We start from the raw sequence: 27,890 nt of genomic DNA, 5'->3' as shown, positions 1-27,890 counted from the left end.
CCTCTTCTAAACACCAGTTCTGCACACAGTAGTCAAAGGAATCTTTCTACCAACAGGGTTATGTCAATGACTTGCTCAGAATACAACAGCTTGCCTTTGTCCTCCAGATGAATAGCCCAGCTCCTGCCTGGGCTAGCGGGGTCAGAGTCCGCCCTCTTACCCGCTACACTCCACTCCTCCTCCCTCTCCGTTCCCGCCTCAGTGGCCTTCTGTGACACCCACGCTTCCTGAATCCACCACTCCCTTTCCTCGCGCTGTACCCTCCTGCTCTCTCTAGTTGTCAGTTAAGCCACACTCGCATGCTTGCCACAGCCATCAACTATCTTCCCAGCAAATAGCACCATTCAAATGACTTACATATGTTAATGTTGTCCTCCCCAATTAAAATGTTAGTTGTTTGAGGGCCTGTCTTGCTTGATGCTTCACCCCCAAAAGGTCAGCCACAGTTATCCAAAGAATATTTATTGAGTCAATGAATAATTCGCCCGCCGCCCCCCCCCCCTCCACGAGAAGAGCCCACTCATTGGAAAAGACCCTGATGCTGCGAATGATGGAAGGCAAAAGGAGAAGGGGAGGGCAGAGGATGAGCTGGCTGGATGGCATCACCGATTCAATGGACAGGAATCTGAGCAAACTCCGGGGAGGTAGGCGGGAAGCCTGGCGTGCTGCAGTTCATGGGGTGGCAGAGTCGGACACAACTAAGTGACTGAGTAACAACCGCTCCCAAACTGCTCATAAAGTACCCCAAACTTTTAGGAGCCCCACCTGACACGGATTCTGGAGAATGCTCGCAAATAAAGGATGAGCGGCAACCCCAAAAGGAAGCGCACTTTTTCCCGCTTTTTGCCCTAAAGGAGAAAGGACTCAAAAGCGCGCCTGCGCAGTTCGCTTCGCTACGGCCGCATCCTACTTCGGCCGTGGGGTGGCGCTGCGCGCATGCTCCCTGATAGCGCGGTCCTCCTGACTGGCTTCGGGCCGCTCTAGCCGCCCTTTTCGACTGCTCCGCCGGGAGGCGGGCGCGTCCGCGGGGGTCCCTCCAAGATGGCGGCGCAGAGGAGGAGCCTGCTTCAGAGTGTGAGGAACCCACTCGCTCTTCGGGCTGGGGGTTGGGAGCCCCGGGGGAACTGTCGGGTGCAGGCGCGGCCCCCCCTCCGCCTTTGGGCTGCCTCCCAGTCCCTAGCCGGGTGTGGCCGTCACCCTTCCCGTTTCCCGGGCCGGCCCACCCCCTTCATTCGTGACCGGGGGGCGCGTGCAGCCCCGCAACGCCTGCGCGTGCGCGCTGCTGCCCAGGCCGTCGGGGGCTCGGATTCGCGGTCCAGCCGCCGCGAGCGTCAAGGGCGCGTGGAGGGTGGGAGCGTCCTGAACCCTGCAGGGATACTAGCGCGCGGCCGCCGAGAGAGCCCGAGTTGCGAGCCCACCCCGGGCCCTGGGCAGGCCGTTCGATAATCCTCATAGCAACACCAGCCCGTTGTGTGTGGCTTACTGTATTCCAGGCTTTGTGCCAGTCGCTTTACATTTGTTTGTAAGTTTAATTTTCATATCAGCCCCGTGAGGTAGATACTGTAATTCTTCCTGTTTTACAGATGAGGAAACTGAGGCACAGAGAGGTGGTCCTTTGCCCAAGGCCACACAGCTGGTAAGTGGCAGAGGCAGGATTAAAGTTAGGGATTCTGATTGCAGAACCTCTCTTAACCTCTAGGTTATACGGAAGGAATGGCTGGGTTCAGACCCTGGTTCTAATTCACTATTCCTCCATTGGCCTCAGTTTCCTTAGGTGTTAGGTAAGAGTAGGTAGTTTGTGTGTGGGGGAGGTGGGGGCGTTGTCTTGAGATTCCACTCCTCTCAGTCTGGACCCTCGTGGGCTTGTCACTGGTGTCTTCCAGCCTCTGCATCCTTTTGACACACGTTCACGTCCACGGTGCATGTTGGCACCATGGACCTATTCTGACTTGCCAGGGCAGGTTGGCAGTCACCTGGGTCCTCCTCAGACATGGCAGTCTGTTGTACCTGTCTGTGGACTTGACTGCCTCCTGTAGTGGAAAGTGAAGAGAGGGATTTATGATCTACAGTGAAGAGTGTCACCATTGCCTGCCTTCACTGGGCGGGCATTTAATACATTGTTTGTAAAATAATGAGTAAAGCATTTGAAGCCAGGTCCAGTGCTCAGCCTTCCCTGGTGGGGAATGCTCTCTTCCCCTCCACACCTTTGGCTGCCCCTTTATTTTACTGCTGCCTGGCAGTTTGGCCTCATATTTGAGTTGGTTAGGTAGGCCTAGCCTTCTGTTTTGTAGGAGGGCAGGGCCCCTGTGCAAATGTCCCCAATGTAGTAAACATTGAAGAAATACCGGCTGGATGGTGGCGAGTGCTGGAGTGGTAACTGTTGTAGGCTGACTTGGCTTGGCGAAGAGTGGCTACCAGCTTCCCTCCCTTCTCCGTGTGATGGAGCCCAAGTGACTCGGGTTAGACAGAGGCGAGCTTTGCTAGCTCCAGAATGTGTTCCTGGGTGGTGCGCATTCTTTTAAAAAGTTGGCTGGTTAGCTTGAAGCACATAGCATGATGATGAAAGGCAAAGGAATGGTGGGCGTGTCCACATTAGGCCCCTCCCACCCTAATGACGTTCAAGACGTCTTTGCTCACAGGGTGTCCAAGCACCCGTGCATGGGTGCTGGGCTTGGCCTGCCCTCCCCTGTCCTCAGTCTTGTTGAGAGGAGCTCATACAGCATCATTCCGCAGGTGGCTGTAAGGGATGCTGATCTGTAGTTACTGGACCTGGGGATACGAAGATAAATAGGGCGGATGTCCACCCTTACTGCATTTGCAGTACTGCGTGGAGAAGCATGTATCACCAAGACAGTGATGAAGGCACTCTCCTGTCAGTGTGAAGAGGGGCTGCTGATGGCCTGATTTGACTGGGTCATTGGAGGCTTGTAGGAGGGGCTGGGGACCTGTTGACATGGGGCTGGGCGGGGGTGCTGATTAGCTGACAGATAGCTGAGCGCTTCATGGAATGTCCTCCTGAGGAGTTTCACCTTTGGTCCCCAGGTGGTGTAGTGCCTTGAAAGGTCTTTTGAAGAGAAGATGAGCTTTTGAAGTAGCTTCAAAAGAACATGGGCCCTTCACAGCCTGATAAAACAGCTCACCAGTCCTGTATGGCCTTGGGCAAGTCACATAGCATCCCTGAACCTTGATTTTTCACTTAACTTGCCTGAACCTTGGTTTCCTCAACCAAGGGTACTCCCAGGAGTGTTGTTAGTATTAAATGAACGTGTTACATGCCTGACCTGGTGTGGTCATGCTCCAGCCATGAACCTCCACCTTCAGTTCTGCTCTGAATGAAGGCTGCATTTCTTTTCCTCCAGTGTCACCGAGTACTCCCTGTGTGGCAGGCACTGGGTAGGGGCAGGGGATTCTGCCCTCATGAAGCTTATGTTCTGGGAAGGGAGACAGGAAACCATAAATACAGACTGTATATGATATTACAGTTTCTAGGATATAACACAGGAAGTGGTACAAGGAAGAAGAGGCAGGATTCACAGACAGGATGATGGAGGACCTGTTGTAGAGAGTGGTCGGGGAAGATTGACGTTTGATGAGATGCACGGGCTGTGTAGGTGGGAGTATTTCTGCATGAGGCAACAGGGATGCAAAGGCTCTCCTGTTCGAAGAGCATCAGGAGGCCCCCATGGCTGGAGTGGAGTGGAGTGTGTTCAGGGAGTGGTAGATGCTTGACGTCTGAGGGAGCCTTGTGGATCCTCATGTGAGCTCTGGGTTCTGCGCTAAGTGCAGTGTGACGCTCTCAGGTTTGAGTCGAGGCATGAAGAGATCTGATTTGTGGCGGGAGCAAGAGCCTTCCGTAGAGAGGCAGGCATTTGAGTGGCGAGAGTGGAAGCGCGGTGCGCAGTGCTCTTGGTCGTCCGGGTGTGAGATGACCGAGGCTTGGCCAGCGATGGCAGAGGGGTGGTGAGGAGTGCTGGGTTCTAACTGCATTTCGGGGAAGAGCTGATAGGATTTGCTGCCAGATCAGGCGTGGGGTGTGGGACAGAGGAAGAAGAGTTGAGAAGGACTACAAGGTTTTCATTGGAACAACAGTGGTGCCATTTACTGAGGTGGGGGACCTTGGGGGCAGGGAGAATCACTAGTTTGAGTTTGCCTAAACTATTACTTGCTTAATTGTAAAAAAGTTCACTTGAAATCAGTTATATCTATGATATCCCAAGTCCTAGCCATATTTCCCACCCCCCACAGTGTGTATGAAAATAAACATACAGCCTTAAAGTGAAAACATCCTTTAGGTCATCACCTGTAACCGTCTCATCACCATCAAAATGTTGTCTAGCTGCTCTAGGGCACAGTAAACTCCACAATTATTAGTAGCCCCTTGAAGAGTGTATCAGGTCTATATCTCTGATGAAAACAGAGAACCTTTGATGGAAACCCTAGTGAAAGATGCGGGTGCCAGGAGTGGAGTTGCTCCCAGAGAAGCAGGGAAGGAAAAGGAGGTCATTCAGAAAGATGGAGATGGCATGAGGTGTCAGGGTGTTTTAGGCTTTTTGGAGAGAAAGAACTGTCCCCCCGCCTGCCTGGAGTCATCTTCCTGCGGGCTTTATTCTCCCTTTCTGAGCTTCTTTTTTGCCTCTAAGGAATCCGGGTGCTTTCGCCACAAAAACACTTGGCCTTTTCATATAATAATTTGATATTCAAGCTGTGGCCTGAACTTGGAATCATGCTTTTGTCCACTTCTGCTGCCCAGGAGTTTGAGATGAGTCTCCACAGGGAGTTTTATGGAGTATTTTATGTGACATGGTCACATATGTACATGAGGTGCTAATGCATAAATATATGTGCACAAGGTGTAACGCCCTTAATGGGTTAAATATAGTTGAATCACTAGAGAAATGTATACCAAAATATTAATTTGAAAACTCCCTCACAGTCAAAATTAGGCTTTTTGAAACAGATTCTTTCTTGTGAGAAATGAATTTGTAACCTATCGAAGAGCTGAGTGGGCCATGCTCCCAGTTGCACATGTTTACTCAGTGCTGTGAGCCGTGAGATGCCCCCTTTCCAGCTTCTCACGACTCGTGTTCAGGCGCTCAAGTGCTGCTTGCTGCCGGTGCTTCAGGCCTGGCATTTGCAGGCGGGGGAGAAAGCATGCATCAGCGGGTGCCGGGTGGAGGGGTGGGTGGTTTGTGTGAATAGAAAATAAATGACCTTTCCGAAAACTGTTCAGAAATGTGGAGGAAGGAAGCAAGAGGGTAGGCAGTCTGGTGGGTTTTAATAGAATCAGCAGGGAACGCTTGGTGTGGATAATCCCCATGGAGGTGGAGAAAGCGGGGAGAATAGAACTGAAGCTTACTTAGCCACAGCGGGGTGAGAATGATTTTAGAGGCCACTGCTGAAATCAGGGGGGACCCAGTACTCTCCCACTCCAACATGGGCAGCACCTCCTGGAATTCTCTGGCGGCTTGTTACTGAACATTTGAGCTGCTGTGGGGACTGCAATCTAGGTACCTGAGAAATTGCCCAGATGTCATCGGGTCTAAGACTCTATTGCTTGTAAGGACACATCATTATTTTATATACTACTAAGAAAGAAAGCACACTACTGATTAACTTGTAATACACCAACTGCCGAGATATTAAAAATGTTGAAAATACATGTCTTCGAATCAGTGAAATAAAGGAGCCAATTAACAGTACCAGGCTACAACCTGAGAGTTGCTGCAAAGCCAAAGAATTAATGGCCAGGGAGCAGGTGCCCAGTGTCTGTGGTTGCTCAGGGAAAGGGCCCCGCCGCCTTGGGCAGGATTTTCCCAGAGCCTAGGACACATTCATGAGGTGGTCAGTGTGTGCTGGTACAAAACTCATTGCTACTTATGAAAGTTATTTGTTCTTTAGTTCTCTTTCAAACTTTGTGATGCTCTCAAGAGATAGACTAGTATGTCCATAGGACCAAACTCCTTTCTGATTCTTGCTAATCTCCCTTTTTTTCAACAGAGAGAACAGGCTTCAGCTCACAGTGCAGTGGGCCAAGAGATCAGTTAGAATTTCCTAACCTTGTTTTGTTTTCCTTTTTATCATGGTCAAGATCTGGCAGGCAATAATGTTTTCCACTTATAATACTAACAAGTTCACATTCAAAATGAAACCATTTGAAGAAAAAAAAAAAGGGCAAATTAAAGAAGAAACATGAAGGACTTCCCTGGTGGTTTAGTAGCGAAGACTCCATGCTCCCAATGCAGGGGACCCAGGTTCTATCCCTGGTCAGAGAACCAGATCCCACATGCTGCAACTGAGTTCACGTGCTGCAGCTGAGACCTTGCACAGCCTAATAAGTTAATAATATTAAACAGAAAAAACATGAAGTGGGTAATTTGTTGAAGATAGTGAGTAGATGGTTGAGGTTTGGGAAGCACGGGCCTCCAGCACCAGTTAGATTTGAGCAGGGCCTTTGGGGATGGGCAGGACTTAGAAAGACAGAAAGGGGAAGGCCCAGCCCTACCATAGATACTTTTTAATATGCTTTTTGCGTAATTCTTTTGAGTTTCTTCTTTTCTTTATTTAAATAGCAAACCAAGTTAAGTTGTCTAGAAACTCAGCGTTTCAAGAGTGCCAGTGTGAAATAAGGAGAACTTTGCTCAGCATGGTTCATATGCATGGATAGTTTTAAAGTGTGTGCTTGTTTCTGGGACTGTACCTCTAAGGTCAGTAACCTCTTCATTTGAGGCTCCAAAAATACACATGGCTTTTCAAGTATCATAAACCTTCAGTGGAGGTGTTACTTCCCTTCTGTGTTTGCGGCGGACACCTCCTGTCAGAAGCGGGTTAGCTTTCCACGTTTTTGTTCTGGTCACAGTTTTTTGGAAATCATTTGGAACACTCTGTAGCAGGCCTTATCTGTACAAGACAGCTGAGTGAGATTGTCCATCTTTCAAAGGGTGAGATTCAAAACTGTGTCAACAGGCTGGAAGGCTGAGATGAAAGCATTATGATGTAATCCAACCGATAAAAATTTAGGTTTAAAAAGCCCTCTACAGGAGTGTGGTTGCAGGGGACTGACTTGAGAACTTCAGAGAGAAAAGATTTTGCTATTCTAGACAGTAGGAATTTTCACGTGGAGGCTACATGCCCATCTTTAGGTGTATGGAGGCTTTTGACTTTTTGTGTTGATTTTCTATCCTGCCACCTTTATTTATTTCCTTTGAGTTGGTTTTATTATTTATTCTTTGGGATTTCCAAGTACTGTCATATCAAATTCAGATAGAGATAACTGTATGTCTTTTCCAAGTCTTAAGCCCTCCTCCTTTTCTCTTGTCTAATTACATGTGCTAATACCTCTAATTCATTGTTAAGTGATGGAGGTTGCAGTATCCTTGCCATGTTCCTGATCTGAACACAAATACCTCTTGTGTTTACGCACTAAGTAAGACGCTGGTGTTAGGACTGACTGAAGTATACATAGAATGGCATATTAAGAAAATGTCCATCGATTACAGTTTCATTAAGTGTCTTTATGGACAAAGACTGCCTTTAAATAAAAATAGCCCTGGAGTACTTACCCATTGACCTAAACACTGATTGCCAGTTAATAAAATGATATATTTCCAAAATATTACTAGCTCATCATTATGAAAATCAAATATCAGAAAAAGCACTCGACATTGTTTAAGTATCCAGACACTAGGCATAAATACTCTGAAGAGTAAGGTGCTTGCTGAGTAGATTGACCACTGTCAGACACACAGTCTCTGGTTTGGGGCGCTTGCTGTGCTCATGTCAGCCACACACGGCTGCAGCCGCCAGTGCGGCGTCAGCCTGCTCCCGAGAGCAGCATCGCGTGCTCCCATCGTGAGGTGCTTTTACACGAACCGTTCCCCTGCCACGACACACTGACGTGGCGAGTTCCCTAGTCATCCACCTGAATTTGTTTCCTTCCTGTGAGAGAAACTGACATACCAGTCTTTCTCATAGTGTATTTCTCAGAGCTGAGTGGGGCCATAAGTTGCTTGGGTGATAATTTATTTTTTGCTGAAAAGTATGAATGTGTTGGGAAGATTCAAGCCCCTGGAAACCTGTGTCTTTCCCTCGTGGGAGTTAGGAAATGGCAGGGGAAGCATGGTGATTGCAGCATGGATGGCAGGTTTCGCATTGTGGGTGACACGTTGTATTGTTCATCTCATTTTAGAGGACGAGCTCAGTCCATTTTAATCTCAGTGTTAATCACAGGCAGGATTCTAGAACGTGTGATGTCTTCTCCCATGCTTTAAAACAGTTAATGGCATTTTGGGGCGCCAAATATTGGCTTCTTGGCCCATCTTTTCAAGAGGACAAGTGACAGTCGTGATTGAGGAGTTGCTTTTATGCCTCTGCTTATTCTTGTGCGTAACTTCATCCCAGTTGGAGGCAGGAGAGAGACCCTAGAAAAGGAGTTTCTTGTGAAAATTTACTTGCCAGGTTTCCTGAGACCTTTGTGAGGTTCTTGGGGATGAAGATATATTGATCAGGTCTAAGATAATAGGGGATGATTGGCAACATATTTCTTTCTCTCTTTTTTTAAAATTAATTTACCTTTGGTTGTGCTGGATCTTTGTTGCTGTGCTCTGGCTCTCTCGCCACGGCAAGCTGGAGCTGCTCTTCATCGCGGTGCACAGGGTTCTCGTCGTGGCTTCTTGTTGCAGGACGCAGGCCTCAGTGGTTGCAGCACGTGGGCTCAGTAGTTGCGGCTCGCAGGCTCTAGAGAGAGAACAGGCTCAGTAGTTGTGGTGCATGGGCTTAGGGCAACATCTCTTTCTTGAAAAATAACTCCTTGGCAATGAACTCCTTTCTGTGGCCTGAAAGGCCTTCCTCTGTCCCCGCCTGGGCACACATGTGCATGCATGTGTGTGAACACAGGAACAAGCTACTTTTCCTGCTACTCACTACGGAGGCGATGCCAGCCTCATGCTCCCTTAAACCTGCTCATTTTATGTTCTACCTCAGGGTCTTTGCGTGTACTGTTCCCTCTAACTGGAAGGCTCCTTGAAATGACCACTGCTCCATCATCATTCAGGTCTGTCTCAGAGCCCACCTCCCCAGGCAGGCTTCCTCTAACGCCCTCGTCTAGAAGGGCCCACCTCCCCAGGCAGGCTTCCTCTAACGCCCTCGTCTAGAAGGGCCCACCTCCCCAGGCAGGCTTCCTCTAACGCCCTCGTCTAGAAGGGCCCTGCCCATCCCCGTCTGCCCCCTTTCCCTGAGGTGTTTTCTCCACAGCGCATTGCCTTGTCTACAAGTGCCTTGTTTATTCGTTGTATAACATGTTTGAAGTCTCTCTCCCTAGCAAGGAAATTTCAAGTTAAGGACCCTTGGTTATTTTTTCTGCTGTGTCCACAGTAGCTGGGGTAATGTCAGCCTTTTGTAAATGTTCAGTAAATATTTGTTGAATGAATATATGTATTAATCAAATACACTCTCATTGTGTAATGTTGTATGGGAATTCCAGAGAGTCAAGCTTGCACTTACATTAAAATAGACATTTTTGTTGCTTTTAAATGAGACAGGTTAGGATTAGAGCAAGAAACAATTTTGTGTTACCATGAAGGAGTTTTTGGTTTTATTTCCCTGTAGCTCAACCTGTCGAGAGAGTTATTAGGTTGGTGAAAAAGTAATTGAGGTTTTGGATCATGAATTTTGAATCATTAAAACTAGGCTGAAACACATTTATTAATCAAAATGTGCTGTGCTTAGTCACTCAGTCCTATCCGACTCTGCAACCCCATGGACGGTAGCCTTCCTCTGTCCATAGGGATTCTCCAGGCAAGAATACTGGAGAGGGTTGCCATGCCCTCCTCCAGGGGATCTTCCCAACCCAGGGATCAAGCCCAGTCTCCTGCATTGCAGGCAGTTTCTTTACTGCCTGAGCCACCAGGGAAGCCCAAAATAGTCAACACATTACAGTCCATTAAAGTCAACACATTTTTGCCCATGAGAAATAAGTCTGTTTATTCCTGTAGCATAAAAATCCATACTTCGGGATTCGATGAACTCTTAGAAAGCATTTTCTGCCTCCTGCTGGTTGTGGAAGCATTTTTCATGCAAAAAGTTGTCAGGATGCTTGGTGGTAGTCCGTTGGTGAGAGGTCAGGTGAACATGGCAGATGAGGCAAAACTTCATAGCCCAATTCATTCAACTTTTGAAGTGCTGGTTGTATGACGTGTGGTTGGGCATTGTCGGACAAGAATCGGGCCCTTTCTGTTGACCAGTGCCAGCTGCAGGCGTTGTAATTTTCAGTGCATCTCATCTGTTTGCTGAGCATACTTCTCTGATGTAATGTTTTCACCAGGATTCAGGAAGCTATGGTGGATCAGACAGGCAACAGACCACTACACAGTGACCATGACCTTTTTATTTTGGTACAAGTTCGTCTTTGGGTATAAGTTTGAAGAAGCTTGGATCTTCTTCTCAGTCCAGACACTGAGCTGGTCATTGCCAGTTGTCACATAAAATCCTTTTTGTTGCACATCACAATCCAAGTGAGAAATGGTTCGTTGTTGCTTAGCGTAAGAGAAGACGACACTTCAAAATGATGATCTTAAGGGTTTCCTTGGTGTCTCAGTGGTAAAGAATCCACCTACCAAGCAAATGAGGCACGCGCTTATCGAGCTTTCTCACCTTTCCCATTTGCTTCGAATGCCGAATGACCGTAGAATGGTCGACGTTGAGTTCTTCGGTAACTTCTTGTGTACTTGTAAGAGGACAAGCTTTGATGATGGCTCTCCATTGGTCATTGTCAACTTCCGATGGCCGGCCACCACGCTCCTCATCTTCAAGGCTCTCGTCTCCTTTGGAAAGCTTCTTGAGCCACCACTGCGCAGTGCATTCCTTAGCAGTTCCTGGGCCAAATGTGTTGTGGATATTGCGAGTTGTCTCTGCTGCTTCATGACCCATTTTGAACTCGAATGAGAAAATCACTTGAATTTTCTTTGTGTCTAACATCATTTCCCTAGTCTAAAATAAATATAAAATAAACAGCAGTAATAAGTCATTAGCAAAAAAAAATAAGGGGAAAAATGTGCATTAAAATTATGTATAACATAACCACATTTATTTAAGGATATATGCCAGTATCAAACAGCAGAGTTCGTCAACAATGCAAAACCAGTTACTTTTGCACCAATCTAATAAATATCCAGCATCACCAGGAGCTGAGCAGAAATTCAGCTCTTATTGCTGTTCCTATTCCACTGACAGGTTTCAGTCATATTTTCTGTTGTCAGAGGATAGTTTTTTAGCCCTTGTGGTGAAATTGTGTGTATTTTTTAAAAATCCTGTAAAGAAAACACAAGGGCATTTAAAGATATACCGTGTTGATGAATTGCAAAATTCAACCTAGTGAAGGTATCACATCTCCTCACATTGATCTATAGATTTAAAACAATTCCAGTAAAAACTCCAGCAGGATTTTCTGGTAGATAGACAAGCCGATTCTAAAATCTATAGGAAAGGGTAAAGGAACTAGAATACCCAAAACAATTCTGAAAAAAATTAAAGTTAGAGGCATCACACTAACCAATATTATAATGTAGATTTTAAATATAGACTTAAATTCACGGTACTCAAGATCATCGAGTTGGTCGAGGGATAGACACATAGATCAACAGAGTAGAACAGAGTCCAGATACAAGTATGGCCAGTTAATTTCTGACAAAGATGCAAAGATAATTCAGTGGAGAAAGAATAATCTTTTCAACAAATAGTATTGGAAAAAATGGACATCCATTTGCAAAAAAACACTGACTGAAATCTCTTACCTTATATAGAACTTAACTCAAAATGGATCACAGGTCTAAATGTAACACGGTAATACTTTTAGAAGAAAACAGAAGATCTCTTGAGCTGGGACTGGGCAGAGAGTTCTTAGATATGACATCAAGAGTATGAACCATGAAAGAAAAAAATGATTAAATGGATTTCACTAAAGCTAAAAAGTTGCTTTTCAAAAGACACTAGTAAGTGAATGAAATAGCAGGCTACAGACTGGGGGAAATATTTGCAAATCCCATATGCAAGAAATGACTTTTATCCAAAACATATAAAGAACTCTCAAAATTCAGCAGTTAGGAAAACAACTCAATTAAAACATGGGCATGAGACTTAAACAGATGCTTCAACGAGGAAGAAATGTGGATGATGAAAAAGGCACATGAAAAGATGTTCCACATTGTTATTAGTCATTAGGAGATGCAAATTAAAGATGTGATGAGATGTAAGTACACACTTCTTAGAATGCCTAAATTAAAGAGAAAAAAAAATACCGTGTAGTGGTGAGGATGTAGAGCAACTGGAACTCTTGTGCATTACCTGTGGGATGCAAATGGTACACCGCTTTGGAAAACAATTTGACAGTTTCTTACAAAGTTAAACAGCAGTCTCACTCTTAGGTATTTACCCTAGCGATATGAAGAGTTATGTTCACACAGAAACCTGCCCATGAGTGTTTATAATAGCTCTCTTCATAATTGCCCCAAACTGGAAACAGCCCAGATGCCCTTCAGGGGATGAATGGCTACACTCTACTGCATGCGTGTGATGGAATACTGCTCCACAATAAAAAGGCACCACCTGTGGATGCAGGCACCAACTTGGATGAAGCTCAAAGGCGTAATGCTGAGCAGGAGAAGCCAGCGTCAAAAGGTTATGCCCTTAAAGACCTGGAGTACAGTGGTGGCCTGGGGCTGGAGGAGGGGGAGAATGGGGAGTTTTTGTTTGATGGGTTTAGAGTTTCAGTTTCACAAGATGGAAAGAGTTAAGGGGATGGATAGTGGTGGTGCTGCACAACATTGGGAATTTATTTAATAGCAGTAAGAGGCGCACTTACAAACGGTTACAATGATAAAGCTTATCTTCTATGTGTTAACCACAGTAAAAGAGGGGGAAAGTTATGTGCCACATGATTTCATTTATGGCATTCTTGAAAAGACTGCATAGTGATGGGGCACAGGTCAGTGGTTGCCAGGAGTTAGAGGAGGGTGTGGCTTCAAAGGGGCACCTGAGGGCACGTTTGGGGTTGCTGGGCTGTTCTTTGTCTCAGTTGTGGCTGTTCTGTGTCTCAGTTTGTTACACAAATCTCTACAAGTGTTAAAATTCATAGACCTACCCACCAGAAAGGCAATGTTACTATAGGCTAATTTAAAAATAAAAACGAACTCCCACAGCCTGCTGAAGTTGCTCCATGGTGCAAAGCATACAACTAAAGTGCTGAAATAAATGCAGCATAGAAGCAATTAAAATGGAAAAAAAAAAAAAGCCATAAAGTCCCTCCCTGTCAATATGTAAATAAACAAAAGATGAAATGTGCCACAAAAGCTAAACCACAGGCGTTTTACATATCTGATTGCAAAAGCCGGCTGAAGTGGTTTTCACATCCTTTTTTGAAGACTGTGACTGCTGACTTGAAAGAAGTTGTGCACAGTATTCGTGCTTGTTCAATTTTCAGTAAAGCTTTCAATCCAAATTTTACTCTCCTTGAGCTGAACTTGGATTTTCCCAGCTGTTTTAGTTTGCTCTAGTTCAACATGGTGGGCACAGGAATGCCTCTGTGAACCAGGCACAGCTCCCCGGTGGGGGCCGGGTGCAGGGGAGGCTTCCAGTGAGATGGTGTGGATCACACCTGTGCCTTGTGTCAGGGTCGTTTCCGGGGCTTAGAGAATGCAGGTGTTCAGAGTGTCCCCCAAGGAGATTGAGGAAATACAGAGTCTGAGCTGGCTCCTGGACAGCTCTGTGCATGTTTTAAAGCTCCATCTTGTTTGTACTGAACAGCCTGCTTTGAGACCTATGGGGTAGAATGGGAGTCAGACACAGGCAGGGTTGGGGGGACCAGGTGTAGTAGGGATACGCAAGAGGGCTGGCAACCAAGCCTGGGGGAAGATCTTCCTGAAGGAAGGCTTTCTGGAGGTGGTGACTCCCTAGCCAGAGTCCCGAAGGACGTGGAGAATTATTAGACAAAGAGGCTGTTCCACACAGGAAGAAAGAGTGAAATGTGGACAGGGCATTCCAAGCATTTGGTACTAGTAGAGAAGCATGTGGGGGTGGGCGCAGATGGGACTGGGTACCAGGGTGAAGCAGGAACCAGGGGTGGAGACCCTAGTATCAGGAAGAGTGAGGCTGAGCTTTGTCAGTTTCTCAAGGGTCTGAATCAGTCCCCTGGGAAGAGCTACCTATACTCAGCCAGACAGCCTGCGCCCCACCAGGCTCAGACACTCTGTGGGAGGGGCCTGGAAATCTGCAGCTTGAACCAGTGTGAGGTGGGGACCACCAGGGAGGGGAGTTTTACGCCAGGAGTTTGCTTCACTTGTGTCTGTGCGTCTGACTCGTGCTCCGTCCGTAGCACAGCACATTCCTGGAGACCACTGCTGAACCTTGCATTTGGGGACTCCAGTCTTTTTCAGGTGTCTTGGGGACTGTTTGTGGATTAGACGGAAACCATGCAAACCCTTCTGCAGGTGTTTGTTCATACACACGTCGTTGTTTTCCAGGAGGAAGTGGAACCTTCTGGGTGGGGCTTTGGGCCTGCTAGGTGTTTGCTGGGGAAGAAAAGATGAGGTGGGGTCTGCCCTTGGCGAGAAGGTAATGCATCTTGGTGTCCTGGTGTCCTTCCCAGGAGCAGCAGCCCAGCTGGACGGACGACCTGCCGCTCTGCCACCTCTCGGGGGTCGGCTCAGCTTCTAACCGCAGCTACTCCGCTGACGGCAAGGGCACCGAGAGCCATCCGCCAGAGGACAACTGGCTCAAGTTCCGGTGAGGTGCCGCCACTGCTCTGCTGGGCGGCAGAAGCAGGCTTGCAAAAAAAGCAGTTTGGCAGCTCTTTTGCGTGGGGCTTACCAGTGCAGTGTGGCCCATGGGAGGTGGTGTCTGTGCTGTCCCTTCTGCATCTAGACCTCAGACTAGCCGAGGGCCTGCTCCGGGGGGCAGAGGGCATCCCAGAAGGTCATGGCCAGAGAGAAATGATGGTCAGAGTGGGGACCCAGATGCTCACTTGAAGCCACAGCCGCTGTGTCTTTTGTCTCCCAGTTCCCTTCCTCCTCCCCTCACTCTGGAGCTGGAGTCACTCTTCTGTGAGTGACTGAGGTCTCAGGCCTCTCCTGCCCTGTCTCTCTGTCAGGAGTGAGAACAACTGCTTCCTGTACGGGGTCTTCAACGGCTACGATGGCAACCGGGTGACCAACTTCGTGGCCCAGCGGCTGTCGGCGGAGCTCCTGCTGGGCCAGCTCAACGCCGAGCACACCGAGGCCGACGTGCGGCGGGTGCTGCTGCAGGTACCGGGCTCAGGCAGGCCGGCTGTGACTTCCGGGGTTGGCCCAGAGGAGATCCTCCTGGGGAAGGGCTTATGGGCGTCACCTTGGACCCAGGGCTGAGGTGGGAGTTGCTGAGCCCTGGTAGAAGCAGGGTGTTTAGGGTGACCCGTTTCTTCCCATGCGGCTCAGATGCTCGGTCTCGGTGGCCACAGCCCCCGGGCCCTGCTCCCTGCAGCCCCTCACTCCTGGTTGGCTGGTGTCGTTTTCTAGTTCTGCATTCCTGTTTGCTGCGGTTCTAGAGTTTGTCCTCCTGGCATCTCCTTTTGGAAGCAGGTCCCAAGGCATTAATTGTAGATGAGAATGGTGGATTCTGGTTCCTCAAGAACAGCGTTCCCAGCCATTTTCCTGCCTTGGCACCCAAAGGCCTGATCACTCGGGGGCAGTGCCAGGAACTGTCAGCTGCTGCCCCTGGGGAAGGTGGCGGCATGGCCCGTGTCAAGGGGCCTTCAGGATGTGGCAGTGACATTAGCTGTCACTGACCTAGACTCACTCTGAGCCAGGGCTGGGTGCTCGGGGGAATGCTCTCAGTGACTCTCAGGCAGCACTTCCTCTGTGTCATCGATGAGGGGCTGAGACTGGCCGGCAGGGGCAGAGCTGACATGCACCCCCCGGTGGCCTGACTCCAAGCCTGTGCTCTCAGCCTCTCTGCCGTCTCTTGCTTCTCTGGTTGCTCTGTGATGCCTCCTGGAAGGTACCAGCCCCACAGGGCCATCTTTGTCAGACCTTGCTCTGCAGGAGCAGTGGTGCCTGGCGGTCCCCTGTGTGAAGCCCCATCACGTGGTGACCTGCGGTTGCTATGACTTGTTGCTATTAATAAGGGGCGTTTCAGCCTCAGGTGACAGTGGTATTTGAACCTGCCTTCGCTTCCTTGTCCCCTGCGTCCAGGCTTTTGATGTGGTGGAAAGGAGCTTCCTGGAGTCCATTGATGACGCACTGGCTGAGAAGGCGAGCCTCCAGTCTCAACTGCCCGAGGTAATGTCCTCAGCCTGTGCCCCTGGAGAAGCAAGGCCTGTCTTTGCTTGGAGCAAGGACTCATCTGCTGTGTCCCTCCCAAGCCATCAACACAGCTGGGCCAGAGCAGCAGGCATTAGGGGGATAGTTCCTGATGGGATGTGGGTGGGCGATGGTTCTGTCCTCTAGGGACCTTGCTGGCCAGCCGTGAGCAGCTGTGCTCTGAGGCTTTGCTTAGGGTGGGCAGGGGTGTGAGAGAAGCCCCTGTCAGGTCGGTCCTTGGCCCGAATCAGTCCAGGCCTCGTCTCCTGCCTGCTCACGTCATGCTTTAGGCTCCTTCAGGGCAGCCGGCACAAGTGAGGTTGTGCCTGGTGGTCCTGAAAGACACCTGCTCTGCACTTCAGCCAGCTTCTGTCCCAGCCGGGCCTTAGATGCTCGCTCTTTAAGGGAGGGCAGGTGGGTGAGATGGTCTCCCAGGCCCTGGCCTGCTCTGAACCCCCCATGATGGCTTCTAGGGTGTCCCTCAGCACCAGCTGCCTCCTCAGTATCAGAAGATCCTCGAAAGACTCAAGGCCTTGGAGAAGGAGATCTCGGGAGGAGCCATGGCTGTCGTGGCAGTCCTTCTCAACAACAGGCTCTACGTGGCCAATGTCGGTGAGCCGCCTGCCTGTCCCAAGGCCGGGCAGTGGGAAAGAAGGTCACCTCAGGATCCAGGAGTCCTTTGGGCAGTCAGCCTGCTCCCCAGACACAGAAGACCTGCAGCGCAAGTGTCCTGAGGCCGCTGGGCGTTTCCCGTTACTCCACATGATATCTCGGTCCCAGCCCAGAGTGTTTGAAGGACCTGCTAGGAGGCGGGCATCCTGGCTTTAGTCCCTACTCTGTCCCTAACTGGCTGTGGCCTGGGGAGTTGCGTCCCCTCTTTGCTCTACCGCAGTGGCTTCCTCTTCTGGGAGAGGCTGCCTGGCTGTGGAAAGACCCACGTGGCGTCCTGTGAAGGGGACCAAGAAGGGCTAGGTGCGGGCTGGAGGCGGGGCAGGGTCCCAGGGCTGATGGGGTTTGTAGGCAAAGAAGGGCCGTCTGGGAACCCGAGAAGCTGGCGCCCCCTGGGTGCAGGCTACTGCAGGGGCTCCGGAGAGATCCCACTGACATGGTGCCTCTTTTCCTCCTTCCCTTAAGATTTCATTATGGGAAAAACTCAAAAGTGTAAACAAATAGAATAGCATTTAATGATCTTCCGTGTGCGCCTCCCCCAGCCCCAACATCTTCCCCCGGCCAGTTTCATTTCATCCACAGCCCTGTGTCCCTGCCTTGTTGTGAAGCAAACCCTGAGACTGTCGTGTTATCTGTAAATATTGCAGTGTGTCTCCTTAGAAAAAAGGTCTCTTATTAAGATCATAATCATCCTTGGTTGACACTGGAAAAGTTTAAGCTAATTCCTTAATCTCCCCAGCTAGTGACTTGCTCCAGTGGTCTGAGCCTGTTTTCTTTGCTCTTTTGAGGGAGTTCCGTGTGTGAGATGCCTGCCTCTTCTCTCTTTTTTACAACGTGTCCTGTTCTTCACTGTGCTCTGTCTTAGCTCAGCTGCTCCAATTCTGCTGCAGGTACAAACCGTGCACTGCTATGCAAATCCACGGTGGACGGTCTGCAGGTGACGCAGCTGAACGTGGACCACACCACAGAGAATGAGGATGAGCTTTTCCGGCTCTCGCAGCTGGGTGAGTGAGGGGGAGCGGGGCAGGCCGAGGGCTCTGGGGGTGGGGCTCGAGCCCGGTGGCTCGTTCTTCACCTTCTGGTGGCTGTGTAGAGGGAGGCACAACATGGACGGGCTATGACCTTGGGCTTGGGACCGGCCTGCCTGGGGTTGAATCCCAGTTCGGCCACTTACTCACTGGTGGTTTGGGATCTTACTCAAGTTTTCTGTGCCTCAGTTTCCCCTTCTGTGCAACGAGGATAATAGTAACACTCAGGACGGTGTAAGGGTTGAAAGGGCTATCATGTGTGGATTGCTTCCTCGTGTCCCTGGTGCTCACTGTTGCTGGTGGAGCCTGAGAGGCCAAAGACGTCCTGGGACTCCAGCCGCCGCCACAGCCACCCCTGCCCTCCCCTGTGAGCTCAGGCCGCAGAGGGAGCCGGGTTGGCCGGTGCTGGATCTCGTTTCCTGTGGCGGAAGAACTCTGATCCAGGCGTGTTCCGACAGCATGGGGGCTGGGGACACTGGGGGACTTGGGGTTAGCTGCCTTCCAAGGCTCCCTGCTGTGACCTCACTTCCTGTTCAGTGGGTCCCCATTGCTTTGTTTTTGTGGACATGTCTGTGTCGTCCTCTTTCGGTTCTTTTTTTTTTTTTTTTTTTTTTATTGATTTTGGCGGTGCTGGGTCCTTGTTGCTGTGCATGGGCTTTGTCTAGCTGTGGTGAGCGGAGGTCGTCTCTGGTTGCGGCGTGCGGGCTTCTCACTGTGGCGGCTTCTCTTATGCAGCGCGGGCTCTGGGGCCTGCAGGCTCAGCCGTTGTGCACGTGGGCTTAGGTGCTCTGAAGCACGTGCTATCTTCTCAGACCAGGGATTGAACCCTCGTCCCCTGCATTGGCAGGCGGATTCTTAACCACTGGACCACCAGGGAAGCCTCTGGGTTCTTCTTTATGAACAAAGCCTGAGGTGTGTTTTTCTCTCTCTGGTAGGTTTGGATGCAGGAAAGATCAAGCAAGTGGGGGTCATTTGTGGGCAGGAGAGCACCAGGCGCATCGGGGATTACAAGGTCAAGTACGGGTACACTGACATCGACCTACTCAGGTAAGCGCCGGCCCAGCTGCCCCTCGTTTGTCCGGAAGACCAGAGGCCCAGGGGCAGATAACAGATTGTAGGCTCTGGGGACAAGAGGTAGAGTTGAGGTAGTTCAGAGCCCCAGGAGATTCTTTCATCCTCCCAGAGAGGTTGGTGTGGGGCAGGCCCTGGACCCAGCAGCCCAGGAGTCGGGACCCAGCAGGCCAGGCTGGCAGGGGGTCAGTTAGGGAGCTGGGTCAAAGCCACAGGCAGCATCCGGTGCCACGGGGCCTGGCAGGCCAGAGTTGGCATGAGCCTCCTTGTGTGGACAGAAACGGACCAAAGGCTGTTGGTCAGCGCTCTCATGGCTGAGGCCAAGGCGGGGGTGCCAGATGGGTTGTCCCCGCTGGGCGCCACCCAGTGCTCACAGCAGACGGGAGAGGGTAATAATTGTGAGCCTTCGTCTAAGCCGGTGCACGGTTCCTCACATCCACGCTCTTATTCCGTCCTCACTCAGGCCCTGTGAGGTGGATGCTGTTTCTACCCCAAAGATATTTTCATGTGAGGAAACTGCCACACGCAGACAGTGGGTGGCCTGCTTGGTCTCAAGGCTAACAATGGGCTGAGTCGAGACTTGAACCCAGGGAGCCTGGATTCAGAGCTTGGGTTTAAGTAATCGAGCTTGGAACCTTTTGTCTCTTAATTCATGGGGTTGTGTTTGCTTCATGGGAAGGTACATTGCATTTTAGAGCGATTCAAGAAATGCCCAGGATATGGAGTGAAAAGTGGATCTTCCTCCCACCCCAGGCTCAGGCTCCTTCCTCAGAGGCTGCTAGTTTCTGTGCACATGAGCGTATACGTGTGTGTGTGTGTGTGTGTGTGTGTGTGTGTATGTGGTGGGTGCAGGAAGGGGGCAGATTTCTTTTCAAAACAGCCACAGATACTCGCATCCTGTGCCGTGTGGCGCACCCGAGTGTACCCAGCACAGACGTGTGCCCCTCTTCCTGCACGCCTGCAGGCTTGGCTGCACATTCTTGGTAGCTGCCACTAGGTTCCAGGGTGCAGCTGTCAGCACCCGCCTAACCTGCCCCGCTGATGGACTTTTGGGGTGTTTCTAGACTCACTCTTTTAACCTGTTGCCAGGAACGTCCCCTCATCCTTGCCCTGCGTGTGTGTGTTGGAACTTCCTGACTTTGCCCAGCTCTGATGGGCCATCAGTTCATGGTCCCTTTGCAGCTGGAGTGTATTTGGACTCGAGGTCAGCTTCGGGGAGATGTGGACTTCTTTATGGACAGGAGATGTGGAGTGGGGCCAGGATTGGGCCTTTGACCTTGGCTGTTCTGACCTCAGCTGCCCACTGACTTTCCTGGCCTGCTGAGCTTTATTTTAGCAGCTGTCCTCAGAAGACAGGTCTGTTTTCTTGGGTTTGCTCTTTCCTCTATTTCTTTTCCTCTTGTCAGAAGTATGTTTTATTTTACATTCTGGGTGTAGATGCTTCTCACTAGGGTAAATGTCCCAGGGCCCATTCCAAGCACAGCTTCCCCTCCACTCTCTTCCCACAGCGCTGCCAAGTCCAAGCCGATCATTGCGGAGCCTGAAATCCATGGTGCACAGCCCCTGGATGGGGTGACAGGCTTCCTGGTGCTGATGTCCGAGGGGCTGTACAAGGCCCTGGAGGCAGCCCACGGACCTGGGCAGGCCAACCAGGTGAGCTGGGCATGGGCAAAGCATGGCTGACCAGCCTGCAGGGTGGCATGCTCCCCGGGGGCCGCAGTCAGCTCTCCTGCTCAGCTCCAAGGTAATCAGGGACCTAGAGTTCTGATTCTCAAATGGTTTTGCCAAACATTGCTGTGTTCAAAACGGAGAAAAAGCCCAGAGTTGCAAGCAAACCCATCCCACCCAAAAGCTTTGCTCTCCAGACCTGAAGCAGTGTCAGTCCCCAGGGCCCTGAGCGGAGCCTCAGGGAAGAGGGTGAGGAAAGTGGAGGCAGGCGTGGATCTGGAGACTGTCGGGAAGGGCCTGGCCCGCAGGGGTGCAGCCTGGTACACAGAGCGCCGGACAAGGACTCGTGTGGCCTGCCCAGGTCCCACTCCACTGCCTCTTCCACTTTCCTCTTTGAGCTGTAGGCGGTTTATAGTTTGTTCCTCGTTTCTGAGACGAGGATGCTGACCTCTTAACTGTGTGGGGCTGCGGTGAGGCCTGGGCGAGGTAGACAGAGGTCCTCAGCCCGTGGGAGATGCTGCTTTCCCCTCTGCCTCGGGGTGTGTGTGTCTCTGAAGTGGGACTCGAGGCAGTCACTTGAAGGATGACCTTGAAGGGAAGACCTCGGCTGGCGGGGCCGGGCAGGGAAGTTCAGCTGGTGCTCCTCCTGCCATCTTTGGTTCTGCCCTAATGAGAAATAAGAAGGGTAAGTCTTAGGAGCCTGTCTCTTACCACCTGTGTTCTGGGCTTCTCACCTGTTTTATCTCGTTCCTTCCAGTCGCCTGATGACGTAGTGGGGGCGGGGGCTCACTGCCATGTCAGGTTAGGGAGTTTGGGGCTCAGAGTCCAGGGTCTTGTCTGAGGTGACACAGCTGGTCAGTGATGGAGCTGAGCCCGTTTCTACCTCCTCCCCCGGACCATGCCCGGGTCATTTCCTATTACCTGCTTCTTCTCTCCTACCTCCAAGAGACTGCGCCCAGCAGTGTGATTTTTTTGTTGTTGTTGTTTCTTTGGTCTTCACAATAAGATTATGTCGTGGCTTCTTCTGGCTTCTAGAATGCACTGAACAGTGGACTTTTCTGGAGTCAGGGCCCTGTCTTCATCCTGTAGCCTCAGTTTCTAACAAAAATGGCATATCATCTCCTACAGTAAGCTTGTTCCAGGAAAGAAAGCTTAATCATAATGACAGTTTGTACTGGGCTTTCTAGTAGTCTCCGAAGTGCCCTCACATCCCTTTTATCCTCATTGTAATGCAGCGAGGTAGATGTTATTCACCCATTGTTTTGGTCTGAAAGCCAAAGATCAGAGAAATCACAAGGTCATATCTTCTCTAATGAGAAAGTTCCAAGAGAGTTACCCTGAATAGCATGAGAAGCTCAGACCGCAGGCTTGGCTGGTGACCCCTGTAAAGGTGGTGCCGTTGGGGCCTGCAGTCGCTGGGACCGCTCACTCCTCTCCGGGTTGGTGCTCCCTCCACCCCCAGGAGATCGCCGCCATGATCGACACGGAGTTCGCCAAGCAGACTTCTCTTGATGCGGTGGCCCAGGCCGTGGTGGACCGGGTGAAGCGGATCCACAGCGACACCTTTGCCAGTGGTGGGGAGCGTGCCAAGTTCTGTCCGAGGCACGAGGACATGACCCTGCTGGTGCGGAACTTTGGCTACCCGCTGGGCGAGATGAGCCAGTCCGCACCCTCCCCAGCCCCAGGTATGTATGCCACATGCACAGGAAGGCATCCGGGGCCACTGTCCAGGGCTGGGCTCGGGCAGAGCTGCTGAGGCCTTGGGCCTCGCTGCCTTGGGTGGAGTGGAGTTGGGAGGCCTGCCTTTGAGCACTTCCAGGTCGGGTTCTGACTTGAAAGCTCTCTGAGCTGCGCTTATATTTCCCTTTTTGTCTGTGAAACCAGGACAGTACCTTCTGCCCTGGCCTCCCCCAGAAGACCTGAGCTGCAGGAAGCACTTTGCAGCGCCATGGGCCACATCTCCGGAACCATGGCACCCGCTGGCCCAGGGCCTGCTGTGCAGCAGGCACCTCACCTGCATGTTTCCTTTCATCCTCATTAATGACCATTTACAGAAAGGAAACCGAGGCCCTGGGAGGAAGGGACCTAGGCACAGTTGGCTGTGTCAGAGGTGATTTGGTTTGATTTAATTCTGAATCGAGTTGCCCAGGAAGAGAGGCGATTGCGCTTTTGCCCTCCCTCTCAGTGCTGTGTAGTGTCAAGACTATCAGTTCCTGAGGCTGTGTTTCCTTTCCTTTTTTCAAACAAGCAAGCCCCAGCACTCAGGCATCCACAGAGGGATTCGTTCTCCCGCGGACAGTGGGGTTACTGCAGTTTTAGGTTGTTATTGCAACCATATTTTTGTTGGGCCAACCTCAACCAGGAGCATTCTTAGCCCTCGGGTTAGAGCATCGTGGGAAGCCAGGCAGTAACCCTTTCATTGAGGCAGCGCAGCCCTGGGTTTTTCTCCTGCCTGAGCACCAGCGATGCTTTGCTGCTGAGAGCAGGCCCCCGCCTGGCCAGGACCTTGTCTCTGCCAGATACTCCTTCGCCGTCCCAAGGGGCAGAGGGCCGAGCTCGGGGCACCGAGCCAGGCCCCCGCCTATCTTCTCAGCCCCCAGCGCAGTCCTGTTCCTGCCACCCCAGGGTTCCCCACCAGCCGCATCCCGTGGCCCACCACTCTTCCTCCCACAGCCGCTGGAGGACGTGTGTACCCCGTGTCCGTGCCTTACTCGAGCGCCCAGAGCACCAGCAAGACCAGCGTGACCCTCTCCCTCGTCATGCCCTCCCAGGGCCAGCTGGTCAACGGGGCCCACAGCGCTTCCACCCTGGACGAGGCCACTCCCACCCTCACCAAGTAAGCGCCCACCCCCACCCCCAGCAGCTTTCAGGCAGGCCTGCTTCCCGAGGACAGCCCTCGGTCCCTGGATGGAGTGGCGACAGGCTGCATCCTGTAGGGTCTTGTTCCTCTCGAACTCCCCAACTCCACATCCCTGGGGAGGCCTGCGTAGATCTGGTTCCAGCAGCTCCCCGAAGCCGGGCAGAGGGGGGTGGGGACAGGCGGTTCATGCTGACAGCCTGCTGTTCACTTCTTCCTGCAGGTGCCGTGGGTCAGTTTTCATTTAATAGGAATGTTCTCCTCTTGTTCTTTGCTCCCAGCTCAGAGTGTGTGGTTTGGGAGGTCACCCCATGGTACCTGTGCTTGGGGGGCATTGTTTGGCCTGTGCTGGCCCGTGGGAGCGGGTGCGCTCTGACTAAAAGTGTCCAGTGTTAGCTTTGAAGTGAGGCCTCTAGTTTCAGGCTTGGGGAGGGGTGGCCGCAGCTGGGGGTCTGGATCCTGGGGTGTGGCGGCAGGCCGCAGGGCAGACCTGCCTGACAGGTCTGGTGTCCACCCCACCCCCTCCATTCTGGGGAGTGTGTCCCTCCCCCCAGCCAGCTGCCACAGCAGGGGGTGGGATCCGGTTTCCACATTCCAGCCCCTGCAGAGAATAATAGAGATGCCACACCCGGCCCACTCAGGAACTGGCCAGTTGGAAGGGCCACCAGGAAGGTTTCCCTCTGCCTTGCAGGGGGCTTTCCAGCTCCCTGCCTGCCCCCTCCCCCGCCCCCCCCGCCACTGCCTCTGTGGGCTCAAGGGGCCTGCTAGGCCACTGAGTAGTGGGCATCTCCCCGCCCCTGCAGCGGAGCCACCAGCTGTGTCCACAAAGGCTGGGAGTGGTAGCGGTTGTCCCAGACCAGGCAGGCAGACTAGCCGTTCTGTGCCTCTGGCTCCCCAGGGCCCCAAACAGCCTCTTTCCTCCACCCTGCACTGGAGCTTAGTTGGGCGCCCGGGGCTGGCCCAGTGCTGAGTGCTAGGCAGTGCGGGGCGTTTGGAGGACAGTGGGCTGGCAGGTAATTCCCAGACGTTACAGGCTCTGAGGGTGGGTGCCTGGGGGTGCCTGTCCTGACCCAGCAGTGAGAGGAACGAGGAGGAGTGAGGAGGTTTTCTGGGAGAAGAATGCTGGCCTCCCTGTGGTCAGTGGGTTCTGGAGTAGGCTAGATTCAGAGAGGCTGGAATGGATGGCGTCCAGCTCAGCACAGCTCAGAGGGCGACATGTTCTATGCCCCGCACACTAGCCACCCTTGATTATTGCGTGCTGGAGTGAGTGGTCCGTTTTACTTAATTCCAGGTAATTTAAATAGCCACTTGTAGCTAGAACTTCACAATGCCTTTCACTTTTCACCTGCCCCAAAGAACACCTGACCAGGCTGGCTCTCGTGATGGCCTTTGTCAGAGAGGCCTGTGCCCAGAGGGATTGGCCAAGGCAGGCGCCTTGTGTCCCCAGGCCGGAAGCCAAGGTCTGTGACTGACTTGCCCCTGTTGTGCCCACAGCCAGAGCCCAACCCTGACCCTGCAGTCCACCAACACGCACACCCAGAGCAGCAGCTCCAGCTCGGACGGGGGCCTCTTCCGCTCCCGGCCCGCCCACTCCCTCCCGCCTGGCGAGGATGGCCGCGTGGAGCCCTACGTGGACTTTGCCGAGTTCTACCGCCTCTGGAGCGTGGACCACGGCGAGCAGAGTGTGGTGACGGCGCCGTAGCCCGGCCGCAGAGTGCCGCCCGACAGGACGGGGCCTGGGAGTGGGGCCCAGCTCCGGGCAGAATGGGCCTTTTCCTGCCGTTTGCCTGCGCCATGGGGGCCGGCAGGGGCCCCGTCGTTCTCTCACCCCACAGCCTTCAGTGCTGTGGAGAATGTTCTCTGAGTGTGCCAACACAGGCTGGGCCCCTTGTTACGGCGCCGGCACGGGGGGCTGCCTCAGCCAGGACCATTGTGTTTCTCCAAACGCGGGTCACGACTGCGGCAGCCACGAGCACACCAAGTGGGGCCTTGCATGCCGCAGGCCTGCAGCCGCTGCTTTCCCGAGCCCATCCCTTCCCGCCTGCCCTGGAAGAGCCTCTGGCCACTGCTGGCACCCCCCTTCACCCCGGCGGTGCTTCCCGCCTTTCTTCTGCGGCCTCCAGAGGGGAACTCCAGTTGGCATCTGCACCTTTGAGGCCTATACCTGTCCCTGGGCCCGCCTGGGTTCAGGCGGACTGGGATGACTGCAGAGGGGCAGTCAGGTGGGAAGGACCTGGAAGGAGCTGGTCTAACAGGAGCAGTGGTCCTGGAGCCCCCCAGAGCCGGGCAGAGGAGAGGTGAGGACGTGCCCGGCCTGAGCGGGACGGCGGCTGCTCTTCTCCGGGAGTTGGTACGGCTCTTTCCCTCCCAGACCCAGGGAGCCCCAGGTTGGGGAGCCGCTGAGATTGCGATCTTTACCACTGACTGTTAGTCTCTGCTGTTTTCAGGGTAACACACAGGTCTTCTGTCAGGCCACGGGGCTCATCAGAAACAGAAAACAGTGGGAAATGGTTCTGAAAGGGAAGAGGTCTTGGAGACGAGCTGCTGTGGGTGATCCGGAGCTTTGGAGACACGCACTGTTTCTACAGACTCTTAGGGCAGGATCAGGCCAGCCCAGGCCCTGAGTCAGATCATTTCATGCGTGTGATCTGCCTTCAGCAGGGAGGGGTGCCACCAGGGTGCTCAGCTAGAATTGCCCTTTGTGTTTTCAGAGGAGGAAGCAGGCCCAGGTCACACAGTTAGGGGTGGTGTGTAGGCTTAGTCGTTCACTTGTGTCCAACTCTTGAGACCCCATGGACTGTAGCCCTCCAGGATCCTCTGTCCTTGGGATTTCCCAGGCAAGTGTACTTGCTATGCCCTCCTCCAAGGGATCTTCCCAACCCCAGGGATCAAACCCATGTCTCTTGCATCTCCTGTATTGACATGCAGATTCTTTACTTTTGTGCCACCTGGGAAGCCCAGTTAGTGGTGGAGCAGAATTCACATTTCTCTGTCTCTGAGGTCCCTGGATTCTTACCGCCCCCTCCCCAGCTCCCAGCTCCCTGCCCACGACTCCCCAGACAGCTCACCAGGGACCGGCCGCAGTGCGTGGCCTCAAGTGTGCTCGGAGTGTGAAAAGCCTGAGGCCAGTTCCAAGGTCCCCTGTTGGCTCTGTGGTCCTGGAATGTGTTTCCCTGTGGTGGGGCAGGGCCCAGTACGGTGCCGGTTTCCATGGGGAGCGGATCTCAGCAGGGAGCCCTTAGCCCGCCCCGACTGCGAGGCCATCTCTGTTGTGCAGGTGAGCAGATTTCAGATCAGTCACAGAGGCTTGGGAACAAAGGGAATTCTCTTCCAAGAGTGTCTGTGATGCTGTTTGGTCTCTAGAAATAGAATCACTTTTTTACTGCAGTAAAGAAATAATAAAGGGTGGTATCATATGCCGTGGTGTTAAGAGTCTCACTCATATCTCGTGTAACTCTCAGTGGCCCTGGGAGGTGGCTGCTGTTGCCTGCCCTGCTCAGCACTTGGAAGCACCAGCTCCCCAGCCCGGGGTGGCAGAGCTGGGATGTGGACCCGGCCTCCTGACTGGACCAGAGCTGCCGTCTCCCAGCCGCCGGGAGAGCGCTGTGCTGTCCAGGACCCCCCAGGTCCTTGCACATCTGGAGAGGCCAACAGGTCTCTCCTGCTGCGGGCCAGGTCCTCCGGCCCGTGGACGGTGGCGGGGCTGTTGTGTGGCTCCCAGTCTTCCTGGTGGCGGGCCCGGTCCTCAGCACGAGTGTGGTGTGGCTTTCAGGGGTACAGGCCTCCAGGACACAGGCCTCCCATCCTCACCGGTTAATACACGTTGAGAGGGTTGCTCAGCTTCATTTCAGTTTTGTCTGCGTGGAAGCTATTCTGTGAATACTGGTCCACGAAGAGCCTCTTCCTGCTTTACGGGACTTAGACCTCGTCCCTCTAACACTGTGAGGTCATGTATGATGAAGACTCTGCCTGGTCATTGCATGTAGCAGTTTCTGCTGCTGCCGCTGCTGCTGAGTCACTTCAGTCGTGTCCGACCCTGTGTGACCCCATAGATGGCAGCCCACCAGGCTCCCCCCTTCCCTGGGATTCTCCAGGCAAGAACACTGGGGTGGGTTGCCATTTCCTTCTCCAATGCATGAAAGTGAAAAGTGAAAGTGAAGTTGCTCAGTCGTGTCTGACTCTTAGCGACCCCATGGACTGCAGCCTACCAGGCTCCTCCGTCCATGGGATTTTCCAGACAAGAGTACTGGCGTGGGGTGCCATCACCTTCTCCGG

General features: G+C 52.3%; 1 protein-coding gene across 1 annotated transcript; it reads left to right on the top strand.

Moving 5' to 3' along the window:
• Positions 1 to 922: 922 nt before the first annotated feature.
• TAB1 (TGF-beta activated kinase 1 (MAP3K7) binding protein 1) lies at positions 923 to 27,031 on the top strand. Its single transcript, XM_055566840.1, has 11 exons — positions 923 to 1,074; positions 14,636 to 14,772; positions 15,137 to 15,290; positions 16,215 to 16,301; positions 16,796 to 16,934; positions 17,882 to 17,995; positions 18,955 to 19,066; positions 20,599 to 20,743; positions 22,221 to 22,443; positions 23,432 to 23,594; positions 25,110 to 27,031. Exons 1-11 carry the CDS (start codon positions 1,042 to 1,044, stop codon positions 25,315 to 25,317), a joined length of 1,515 nt encoding a protein of 504 aa, XP_055422815.1. The 5' UTR covers positions 923 to 1,041; the 3' UTR covers positions 25,318 to 27,031.
• Positions 27,032 to 27,890: the final 859 nt, after the last annotated feature.

Source organism: Bubalus kerabau, chromosome 1, assembly GCF_029407905.1.
Source record: "Bubalus kerabau isolate K-KA32 ecotype Philippines breed swamp buffalo chromosome 1, PCC_UOA_SB_1v2, whole genome shotgun sequence".
In the NCBI taxonomy this organism is placed as follows: domain Eukaryota; kingdom Metazoa; phylum Chordata; class Mammalia; order Artiodactyla; family Bovidae; genus Bubalus; species Bubalus kerabau.
The sequence above is the reverse complement of the archived record's forward strand: the minus strand, read 5'-3'. Positions and strand labels throughout refer to the sequence as shown.

What these genes read in the sequence shown, in the direction of transcription:
- TAB1 (XM_055566840.1), top strand. Translation starts at nt 1,042, where the DNA reads ATGGCGGCGCAGAGGAGGAGCCTGCTTCAGAGT. An exon ending in TCCAGTCTCAACTGCCCGAG is followed by an intron (nt 16,302 to 16,795) that starts GTAATGTCCTCA and finishes GATGGCTTCTAG; the next exon opens with GGTGTCCCTCAGCACCAGCT. An exon ending in TTTCCGGCTCTCGCAGCTGG is followed by an intron (nt 17,996 to 18,954) that starts GTGAGTGAGGGG and finishes TCTCTCTGGTAG; the next exon opens with GTTTGGATGCAGGAAAGATC.